The sequence below is a fragment of the Corythoichthys intestinalis genome, chromosome 4 (genome assembly GCF_030265065.1).
Source record: "Corythoichthys intestinalis isolate RoL2023-P3 chromosome 4, ASM3026506v1, whole genome shotgun sequence".
Lineage (NCBI taxonomy): Eukaryota > Metazoa > Chordata > Actinopteri > Syngnathiformes > Syngnathidae > Corythoichthys > Corythoichthys intestinalis.
Genome location: NC_080398.1, coordinates 7,003,863 through 7,016,338, shown reverse-complemented (window position 1 = coordinate 7,016,338; position 12,476 = coordinate 7,003,863). Strand labels below are relative to the sequence as shown.

The window sequence follows — 12,476 nt, the reverse complement described above, 5'->3', positions numbered from 1 at the left end:
TCCCCACCCACCTCCAAAAAATGTTACGATACATGGTTGAGTATATGGTCTTTTTTTTTTGTTTTTTTTTTTGACAAAAAAAAAATGACCACAACTATTAAGATGTTTATGTTTTTAAGGAAAAAAAAACAAACATTCCCCACCCTCCTTAAAATATTTTGGTGCTATAAATGGATGTTTTTGAGGAAAATAAAAGCCTTTCTATACATGGTCGTTTTTTTTGTTGTTTTCTATTTTTTTTTAGGGAAAAAAAGCCTTATAATACCTGTTGTTTTTGTTGGGGCGGGGGACAACAAACTTATGGACTTAATAATCAAGTTTTTTGAGGAAAAAATGCCTGACAGTGCAAGGTTTGTTTGTTTGACTAAAGGAAAAAGCACCTGACTGTGCATGGTTTTGTTTTTGAATGAAAATAATGGTCCTTTTTTAAAAATAAAAATCTGCCTTACAATACATGATTGTGTTTAGGAGAAAAAAAATAACTTAAAATACATGTATTTTCAGGGGGGGAAAAGTCTCACTATACATGTCTTTTTGTTTTTTTTAGGAAAAAAAACAATACATACATGGTCCTTTTTTTTTAACAAACAAAAAAAGCACCTTAATATTCATGGTCAGGTTTTTATGGGAAAACATGATTTATACATGTCCTACCTCCCCACCTACCTCCAAAAAAATGTTACTATACATGGTTGAGTATATGGTCTTTTTTGTTTTGTTTTTTTGACAAAAAAAATTACCACAACTATTATGTTTTTAAGGGGGAAAAAAACATGCCCCACCCTCTTTAAAACATTTTGTTGCTATATATGGATGTTTTTGAGGAAAATAAAAGCCTTTCTATACATGGTCGTTTTTTTGTTGTTTTCTGTTTTTTTAGGGGAAAAAAAAGCCTTATAATACCTGTTGTTTTTGTTGGGGCGGGGGGACAACAAACTTATGGACGTTTGTTTGTTTGTTTGTTTGTTTGACTAAAGGAAAAAGCACCTGACTGTGCATGGTTTTGTTTTTGAATGAAAAGCCTTACTGTACATAGTCCTTTTTTTAAAATAAAAAAAAAATCTGCCTTACAATACATGATTGTGTTTAGGAGAAAAAAAACCTTAAAATAAACGTATTTTCAGGGGGGAAAAAGTCTCACTATACATGTCCTACCTCCCCACCCACCTCCAAAAAAATGTTACTATACATGGTTGAGTATATGGTCTTTTTTTGTTTGATTTTTTTGACAAAAAAAATGACCACAACTATCAAGGTGTTTATCTTTTTAAGGAAAAAAATACACATGCCCCTCCCTCCTTAAAATATTTTGTTGCTATATAAGGATGTTTTTGAGGAAAATAAAAGCCTTACTGTGCATGGTCCTTTTTTTTTTTTTTTGCAAAAAAAAAAACAATTTTTTTGGAACACTGATAAGTTTGAAACTCCAATTGCAAAGACAAACCCTGAGCAGGTCCAATAAGCGATAGACAAACACATCAGTGTGAACAACCAAATTTTATTTCAACAAACAAGTTCGTCCATAATGTCTTTTTTTTGTTTTGTTTTTACATACAAACGTCGTCGACCACCAAAAAACGACCAAAAAGGCGTCTCCTCACCCAAAAATGTCCGTCGGAACGTAAAAAAACAAACCCTCGGACGCTAAAAGTCACGGACAGTTGCCAGAAGAAGGGAAAAAAAAAAGATCCAAGCGGAACCAACACTTGAGGTTTTTGTTTACTCTTTGGCTGCCACGGACGGCTATAGACGTCCGATCTATGGCCGTCCGTGGCGACCAAAGAGTTAATACCTGTCATAACAGGTAACCACACATTATGGCACAGTCATAAGATAAATGTGATTTTGTTCTAAGGCAAGTACAGCTAGTTTGCGAAAAAAACGCTCCCCCCCAAAATTGGTGACAATCGTTGCGTTAAAAAAACAGCGTGACGACTTCCTGTTTGAATGCACGCAAGTGCCTTGATTTTTTTTCTTGGGATTTTTTGTGGAATACTGACTCGTCGCCAGGACACACGGGATTTACATTCCAATTTATATGATACAAATGGATACAAATGGATTGGTCGCCAACCCATCATTGGGCAAATTTTGACAAACACATGGAGGACTGAGTTTGTTCAATTGACTTCATTTTATGATATTGCTGTGGAATTCATTTTGTGCCGCCAAGTTTTGAATTGAATTTCATTTTATGATATAATTGGTTTTTTTTCAGCATCAAAATTCAGCTTACAAAATGTAGTGACAACAAAAAAAGAATAGATTCGTAAAAATTCAGTTGCCAAAAATTGTGTAGTGAAAAATTCAGAGACCCAAAAAATTGAAGTGGCAAAACTTCAGCTGCCCAAAAAAAATTCAGTAGTAGAAATTCAAATGAGAAAAATTCAATAGCAAAACGTCAACGATGAAAATGCAGTCGCAAAAAATTCAATTTTTTGGGGACTGAATGTTATTGCAACTGAATTCAAATGGATTTTTTTTGCCAGGGATTTTTTTTTGTAATTACAGACATTTCTAGTCACAAAAATTAGAAATTCAAAAAAATGTTTTTTTTTTGTGACATAATTTTTGGGGGAACAGAATTTTTGGAGAATTAAATAGCAAAAAAATCTTAATTCGAATGGATTGTTTTGCGAGACATTTTTTTTTTTAATAACAGAAATTTTCAGTCACAGGATTTCGGTTGCAAAAACACCAAAATTAAAAATATATATATATTTTTTTTCCGAATGAATTGTTCTGTAACCGATCTTTTTGAATTACGTTGCAAAAAATGAAATGCCAAAAATTCTAAATTCAAATGGATATTTTTTTGCGAGTGAAGTTTTTTAACAGAAATTTTCAGTGACAAAAAAAGTCTTAAATTCATACTGATATTTTTGCGATTGATTTGTTTTTGGAACAGAATTTTGTTTTTCAGGATCCAGTTTAAAAAAAATTCAGTCAACAAAAATTCTAAATTCAAACAGATTTTCTTTTCGCGGGTAATGGTTTTCATAACGGAAATTTTCAGTCACAAAAACTCAGTTAAAAAAAAACATTTTTTTTTTTTTTTTTTAAATTGTTTTTTTGTGACTGATTTTTTGTGTAGAATTTCGTTGCAAAACATTAAATGACAAAAATTCTCGATTTGAACGGATTTTTTTTTCAGGTGGTTTTTTTCATAAGAGAAACTTTCGTTCACAAAAAAATCAGTTGCAAAAAATTCTTAAATTGTTACAGATTTTTTTTTTTTGCAGAATCCAATTTAAAAAAAATCAATCAACAAAAACTCGAAATTGAAATACATATTTTTTTTGCGACTGATTTGTTCTATAACAGAATTTTTGGGGAGAATTACGTTGCAAAAAATTAAAATGACAAACATTCTAAATTCAAATAGATTTGTTAGTGAATTTTTTTTAAACAGAAATTTTCAGTGACAAAAAAATCTTAAATTCATAGATTTTTTGTAAATGATTTTTTTTGGGGGGGGTAATTTTTGTTGTAGCAGGATCCGGTTAAAAATGTTAATCAACAAAAATTCAAAGTTTAAACGGATTTTCTTTGGGGTAATGTTTTTCATAAGGGAAATTTTCAGCCGCAAAAATTCATTCCCAAAAACTTCGTATCGATTTGGGTTTTTTTTTGTGACTGATTTTTTTTGTTCGAAGAATGAAGAAAATGACAAAAATTCGAAATTTGAATGGATCTTTTTTTGCGGTGATTTTTTTAATTACAGAAATTTTCAGTCACAAAAATTCTGAACTAATATAGATATTTTTGCGACCAAATTTTTTTCTAACAGAAATCTTCAGTCGGAAAAAAATCTGTTTTGAATTTTGTTGAATTTTTGTTCAAATTTCAATTTTGTTCAAAATTGAAATAGATTTCTTGGTGTGTGACTGAATTTGTCTTTAGTAACACAATTATTGTGTTGCTAAAGTTTCACGACAGATTTTTTTGGGTGGCTCAATTTTGACGTTTTTTAAAAATATAGTTTTATAGCATATGTATTTTTTTTAATAGTAAAAAGTTTTCGGCTGAATTTTGACAAAATTCCGTATCGTGATTTTGATGCTGGAAAATTCCCTCTTAGAAAATCCAATTCTGGTGGCACTCAACTTCCACACATTTGTCACACCCCCCTCCAAAATATTGCAAATTAGACTTTGGCACCATAAATTCCTCGTTTTTCAGCCTGAGCTCGAACTGCTCGGCGGACGACCGACGTACAGTACATTTTGTCCGCCGCGTATAAAAGCCCCGTTCCGAAAAATATCCTTTTACTTGTTGCTTTCGCCTCAGGGCCCGTTGTCGTTGTAGTGTAGCGAGATGGGTCGCTCGCGTTGCACGGCGGCGGCGGCGGCGGCCGGCACGTAGGGCCAGTTGTAGCCGGAGCCGGAGAGCAGCATGTCGCGCAGGAGCGTCTCGATGGGCGTCTTGCCCACCAGGCGCACGAAGAAGAGCTGCTCGATGACGGGCGAGGAGACGATGCGCAGCGACGGCAGGCGCAGCAGCAGCCGCCCGAAACGGTTGGGCTGCCCCGGGTACTGGTTGCGCACGTACTCCTCCAGCGCGCACTGAGACTTCTCCTGGATGCTCTCCACGTGAGACACGTCCGACAGGCCCATGGCATCTACACAAAAAAAGTAGACATAAAAGCCACACTTAGTACTAAATACGTTTTTAGATCTTATTGTACATTTCAGTGGCTGAACAAATGTACAGTGTATCAGAAAAGTGAGTACACCCCTCACATTTCTGCAGATATTTAAGTACTGTAAATGGCTATATTTTGAGTTATTTTGAGAGGAAAATAAATCACCTCTATTATAAAAGCTGCACACGGACTACTTTTCATTGTGTCAAAGTGTCATTTTGTCAGTGTTGTCCCATGAAAAGATATACTTAAATATCTGCAGAAATGTGAGGGGTGTACGCACTTTTCTGATACACTCTAAGTCTAAAAAATAATTCACTTAATAATGGTAGGGTCATTCCTATCGTTACAACATATGGAAAGACAATCTAAATGAACACCAGTGGGGCCACCAGGGGGTGGCAACGGCCACCCCTATAAATTGGTTGGCCACCCCGCTTGCCAGTATATCGTTTGATTGTTGTAGCATCAGTTATGCATTTCATCCCAAATGAATGCATTTATTTTGTCAAATGTAGGGCTGTCAAATTTATCGCGTTAACGGGCGGTAATTAATTATTTTTAATTAATCACGTGAAAATATTTATCACAATTAACGCATTCGCGGTACGACGCATTCACGCATTGCCGCAAACAGCCTACAATGGCGCAGTTTTACTTATATACAGAGATAAGAGGCAGTGTCAAGTGAGTGGAGTAGATACAAGCATTCATTGGGGCCGTGCTTTTAATTGGCAAAAGCTTTGTCATCTCTCCCACAGCAACTACAAATATTGTGGGAAGCGATGTGGGGAAGAATGACAGGAGTTGATCTCTTTCTTAAACACCCTGTAGTGTACCCAACGTAGAGAAGATATAGCATTTGCACAGTCATGGTTGCACCACTTCCCATCATGCATTTGGGCAGAACAGTTAAATCGCTACAGTATCATTGACAACAAATACACTAGATGGCAATATTTAGTCACAATATATAAACTCACATTTATCCTTTAAGAATTACAAGTCTTTCTATCTGTGGATCCCTTTCACAGAAAGAATGTTAATAATGTTAATGCCATCTTGTGGATTTATTGTTATAATAAACAAATACAGTACTTATGTACAGTATGTTGAATGTATATATCAATCTTTCCATTCCAACAATAATTTACAGAAAAATATGGCATATTTTAGAGATGGTTTGAATTGCGATTAATTCATTTTTAAGCTGTGATTAACTCGATTAAAAATTTTAATCGTTTGACAGCCGTAGTTAAATGTACACCTTATGCCTAATATATACATAACACAATAAAACAGAATTGTTGTGGAACTCAAAATGTTGACTGGATAGTTACGAACTATGCACATTGAATCATTAGTAACATCAAATATTACACAATACACTAAAGTATATCAGTAGCTGTGTCCTTAAGTCTTTCTGATCGTTTCCCCCCGACCTTTTTACTGCAATAATATAATGAAAACCTGAAATTATGGCTTTTAGTTTTGGCCACCCCAAGATTTTCAGTGGGCCCCATCTGGCCACCCCTATGAAAAATTCCTGGAGGCGCCACTGATGAACACATTATCTAATGCAAATAAGGTTGCTTAAAAGTTGGTGGGGACAATTTGAGCCCCCTGAAAGTTGCTAGTCTTTTGTCCCTACCGCCCCTATGTAAACCTACGCCCTTGATTAGAGATATTTTTAAATTTAAAAACTATATTCCAGCTTCTACCATCATCTTATTTTTCTGTTTGACCAACCAGGCCCCAGTTACAGCCACAAAACTGGCGCCCCCCCCCCCACCCCCTATTATACATTGAAAAAGAAGAAAATTAATCACATGGTATTCAGCAAATTAGCTGTCAAATTCAAGGCATCATCAAATTTCTGACCTCTGTGACCTTGCTAATTTGAGGTGAATGGGCTCTTTTTTTTTTTTTTTTTTCATCACAATCATCCAAAATGTACAGGAAGTGACCTAAAATCAATAGGAAGTGACCCAGTGAACAGGAATTGACCTAGAAAAGACAGAAAATGATCCAAAATGTAGAGGAAATGCCCCAAAATGTTCAGGACGTGACCACAGAATTTCCCAATATGTACAGGATGTGACCCAAAATCAACAGGAAGTGACCACAGAATTACCCAAAATGTATAGGAAGTGACCTAAAATCAATTGGAAGTGACCCAGAAATGCCCCAAAATCAACAAGAAGTGACCTGGAACAGACATGATCCTAATGATCCAAAATTTAGAGGAGATCCCAGGAAATATACAGGAAGTGACAAGAGAATTACCAAAAATGTACAGGAAGTGACCTAAAATCAATAGAAAGTGAAACAGAAACGCCCCAAAGTCAATAGGAAGTGACCCAGTAAACAAGAAGTAACCTGGATAAGACAGGAAATGATCCAATATATACAGGAAATGCCCCAAAATTGACAGGAAGTGGCCAGTGAACCAGAAGTGACCTGGAAAAGCCCTAAAACCAAAGGGAAGTGACCTAGACAAGAAAGGAAATGATCCAAAATGTACAAGAAATGACCCAAAATGTACAGGAAGTGACCCAGAAATGCACCAAAATCAATATTAAGTGACCCAGTGAACGGAAAGTGACTTGGACAAGACAGGAACCGATTCAGGTACAGGAAGTGACCAAAATGACCTAAAATGTATAGGAAGTGACCTAAAATCAAAAGGAAGTGACCCAGAAACGCCCCAAAATCAACAGGAAGCGACCTAGTCAACAGGAAGCGACCTGAAAAAGACATGAAATGTCCAAAATGTACAGGAAGTGACCACAGAATGACCCAAAATGTACCGGAGGTGATCCAGAAACCCCAAAATCAAAAGGAAGTGACCCAGTAAACAGGAAGTGACCTGAAAAAGACAGGAAATTATCTAAAATATACAGGAAATGCCCCGAAATGTTCAGGAAGTGACCACAGAATGACCTGAAATGTACAGGAAGTGACCCAGAAACCCACCAAAATCAACAGGAAGCGACCCAGTCAGCAGGTAGTGTCCTGAAAAAGACAGGAAATGGTCTAAAATATACAAGAAGTGCCCCAAAACATACAGGAAGTGACCACCGAATGACCCAAAATGTACAGGAAGTGACCCAGTAAACAGGAATTGACCTGAAAAAGACAGGAAATTATCTAAAATATACAGGAAATGCCCCGAAATGTTCAGGAAGTGACCACAGAATGACCTGAAATGTACAGGAAGTGACCTAGAAACCCACCAAAATCAACAGGAAGCGACCCAGTCAACAGGTAGTGTCCTGAAAAAGACAGGAAATGGTCTAAAATATACAAGAAGTGCTCCAAAACATACAGGAAGTGACCACCGAATGACCCAAAATGTACAGGAAGTGACCCAGAAGCCCACCAAAATTAACAGGAAGTGAGGAAAAGCGGCCTGTAAAAGTGACCTGAAAAAGACAGGAAATGATCCAAAATGTACAGGAAGTGACCACAGAAGGACCCAAAATGTACAGGAAGTGCCCCAGAAACCCACCAAAACCAACAGGAAGTAACCCAGTATATAGGAAGTGACCTGAAGACAGGAAATAATCTAAAATATGCAGGAAGTGCCCCAAAATATACAGGAAGTGACCACAGAATGTCCCAAAATGTACAGGAAGTGACCCAGAAGCCCACCAAAATTAACAGGAAGTGACCAAGTAAACAGGAAGTGACCTGAAAAAGACAGAAAATGATCCAAAATGTACAGGAAGTGACCCAGAAACCCACCAAAATCAACAGGAAGTAACCCAGCATACAGGAAATGACCTGAAAAGACAGGAAATGATCTAAAATACACAGGAAGTGCCCCAAAATATACAGGAAGTGACCACAGAATGACCCAAAATGTACAGGAAGTGACCAGAAGCCCACCAAAATTAACAGGAAGTGACCAAGTAAAGAGGAAGTGACCTGAAAAACACAGGAAATGATCCAAAATGTACAGGAAATGACCACAGAAGGACCCAAAATGTACAGGAAGTGACCCAGAAACCCACCAAAATCAACAGGAAGTGCCCCAAAATATACAGGAAGTGACCCGAAAAAGACAGGAAATGATAACTAAAATATACAGAAAGTGCCCCAAAATATACAGGAAGTGACAACAGAATGACCCAAAATGTACAGGAAGTGACCCAGAAGCCCACCAAAATTAACAGGAAGTGACCAAGTCAACAGGAAGTGACCTGAAAAAGACAGGAAATGATCCAAAATGTACAGGAATTGACCACAGAAGGACCCAAAATGTACAGGAAGTGACCCAGAAACCCACCAAAATCAACAGGAAGTAACCCATTATACAGGAAGTGACCTGAAAAAGACAGGAAATGATCTAAAATATACAGGAAGTGCCCCAAAATATACAGGAAGTGACCACAGAATGACCCATAATGTACAGGAAGTGACCCAGAAGCCAACCAAAATTAACAGGAAGTGACCTAAAAAAAGACAGGAAATAATCCAAAATGTACAGGGAGTGACCACAAAATGACCAAAAATGTACAGGAAGTGACCCAAAATCAAAAGGAAAGGATCCAGTCATTCCTGAAAATCAACAGGAAGTGACCACAGAATGACCCAAAATGTACAGGAAGTGACCCAGAAGCCCACCAAAATTAACAGGAGGTGACCAAGTAAACAGGAAGTGACTTGGAAAGACAGGAAATGATCCAAAATGTACAGGAAATACCCCAAAATGTACAGGAAGTGACCACAGAAGGACCCAAAATGTACAGGAAGTGACCCAGAAACCCACCAAAATCAACAGGAAGTAACCCAGTATACAGGAAATGATCTAAAATATACAGGAAGTGCCCCAAAATATACAGGAAGTGACCACAGAATGACCCAAAATGTACAGGAAGTGACCCAATAGCCCACCATAATTAACAGGAAGTGACCAAGTAAACAGGAAGTGACTTGACAAAGGCATGAAATGATCTAACATGTACAGGAAATGCCCCGAAATGTACAAGAAGCGACTACAAAATGACCAAAAATGTACAGGAAGTGACCCAAAATCAACAGGAAGGGATCCAGTCATTCCTGAAAATCAACAGGAAGTGACCCAGTGAACAGGAAGTGACCTAAAAAAGACAGGAAATGATCTAAAATATACAGGAAATACCCCAAAATGTAAAGGAATTGACCACAAAATTACCTAAAATGTGCAGGAAGTGACCCAATAGCCCACCAAAATTAACCGGAAGTGACCAAGTAAACAGGAAGTGACCTAAAAAAGACAGGAAGTGACCTAAAAAAAGACAGGAAATGATCTAAAATATACAGGAAGTGACCATTAAACAGAAAGGGACCTAGCCAAGACAGGAAATGATACAAAATATACAGGAAGTTACCACAGAATGACCCAAAATGTACAGGAAGTGACCCAATATCCCATCATAATTAACAGGAAGTAACCAACTAAACAGGAAGTGACCTGAAAAAGACAGGAAATGATCCAAAATGTACAGGAAATGCTCCAAAATGTACAGGAAGCGACTACAAAATGACCAAAAATGTACAGGAAGTGACCCAAAATCAACAGGAAGGGATCCAGTCATTCCTGAAAATCAACAGGAAGTGACCCAGTGAACAGGAAGTGACCTAAAAAAGACAGGAAATGATCTAAAATATACAGGAAATACCCCAAAATGTAAAGGAAGTGACCACAAAATTACCTAAAATGTGCAGGAAGTGACCCAATAGCCCACCAAAATTAACAGGAAGTGACCAAGTAAACAGGAAGTGACCTAAAAAAGACAGGAAGTGACCTAAAAAAGACAGGAAATGATCTAAAATATACAGGAATTAACCACAAAATGACCTAAAACGTGCAGGAAGTGACCCTGTTTTGTCCCAACATCATCAGGAAGTGACCATTGAACAGAAAGGGACCTAGCCAAGACAGGAAATGATGCAAAATATACAGGAAGTGACCCAACATTATTCATTTAAACAGTGAATAGAGTTGTCAATACAGACCAAATGCATTGCGGACTTCCTTCCACCTGGTGGTCCCGGCGGTCCCCTCCCCCAGCACACAGCTGAGCGCCAAAGGCGGGGGGGGGGGGGGGGGTGTTATGTTGCGCGCTACACTTTTCACACTCTCCGTGTCGGGTCTGGGGGCGAGCGCCAGGGATTTGGCGCTGTGTGAAGTCCAAACAAAGACGCTTTTTTCCCCGCGCGTGACCCCCGCGTGAACCCCGCTGTTCCTTCCCTTGCTCGGTTTTAACCTGTCAGCTTGCATCGGGGGTCCTTTTTGTCACGGCGCCCTTTCAAGTCACCCCCACAAATATTGTCAAGCTGCGTGAATCACTGCAGTATTTCTACGCTCGCTCAGAGGACAGCTGGAGCTTTTTTTTCTTTTTTTTGGCGTGCGTGCTTGTCGGTCATGTTCGTGACAAAGCGGCGGAGATTAGCCGAGCTGTCCTCCGCCGCCCCCCCCAAAAAAAGGCTTCGCGTGAGTCGGCGCGCTCGCCGCGAGAGTAAATTGGCCGCCGCTGATGGATGGCGATGGGTTTCCAATCGATTTGGGCAGGGAGGGTTGGCAGCAAAAGAATGAGTTGAAATGTTTAAATTGTATACTTTAAAAAAAATTATGCTACATATATCACGATTAGTTTATTGCTTGACCTTGTCTTATTTACATTACTGTAAATGAATTTAATAAATGTTACAAAGCTAAAACTGCGTCATTTAAAAAAAAAAAAAATTACACATCATTTCGACAATTTTTATTCATATTGTTACATTTTATGTCATTACTTTATTTTTTGCAAAGATTGTGCACGTTTTCCCCCCGCCACAATAAGACAACTAAGAAGGAAAAAAAATCTAAAAATTAGAAAAATTTCCTAAAAATGTTTTCGCTACTTTTTATAGTACTGTAAATTAATTTAAACATTTTTTAATTTAACTCTCAACAAGTTAAAACAGCCAAGAGTATTTATTTATTATCATATTATTTAAACAATTTTATTCAAATTTTTGCATTTTTTAAAAAAATTATTTTTGCAAAATTTTTGCCGAAAATTACATTACTGTAAATGAATTTATTTATTCATTTTTAAATGAATTTTTTACACATATTATTTAACAATTCAGATTTTTACATTTCATGTAATTATTTTTATTGATTTTTGCAAAGAGAGTACACGTTTTACCCCCCACAATAAGACAATGAAGAATGATAATTTTTTTTTTTTTTTTGCAAAATTAAAAAAATTTCAAAAATCCTCTTTTTTTTTGCTTCTTTTTACATTACTGTGAATGAATTTTAAAAAGTTATTTTACCGTCAACAGTTAAGAGTATTTGAAAAATAATTTTGTATATATTATTAAACAATTTGTATGCATATTTTTATAGTTTGCGTAATTATTTTATGATTTTTTTTTTTTGCAATGAGGGTACACGTTTCCCCCGCCACAATAAGACAACAAAGAATAATAGAAATAATAAAAATAATAGAAAAATCCGCAAAAAAAATATTTTTTTTACATAATTATAAATGAATTTAAAAAATGTTATTTGACCCTCAATAGGTTAAAACAGCCAAGAGAATATTTTTTGCATACTATTTAAACATTTTTTTTTTCATATTTTTCCATTTAATGTGATTATTTTACTGATTTTTGCAATGAGTGTTCACATTTTCCCCGCCACAATAAGACAACAAAGATCATTTAAAAACAACTTTATTTAATTTTTTTTTCCTTTACTATAATTTACATTTTTTCATGGTGAAAACACAACTAATGTACCTTTTGAATTTCTTAGATTTTTTTTTTCTTTTTCAGTTTTCATTCATAT

General features: G+C 36.6%; 1 protein-coding gene across 1 annotated transcript in view; it reads right to left on the bottom strand.

Annotated features, from left to right (window-relative positions):
• Positions 1-1,482: 1,482 nt before the first annotated feature.
• The window catches only part of nr2f5 (nuclear receptor subfamily 2, group F, member 5), a 52,491-nt gene continuing 41,497 nt past the window's right edge, over positions 1,483-12,476 (bottom strand). Inside the window, exon 4 of the mRNA XM_057833245.1 lies at positions 1,483-4,621. Within this exon, the coding sequence (XP_057689228.1) occupies positions 4,287-4,621 (335 nt within the window). The 3' untranslated portion in view covers positions 1,483-4,286. The remainder of the gene's footprint in view (positions 4,622-12,476) is intronic.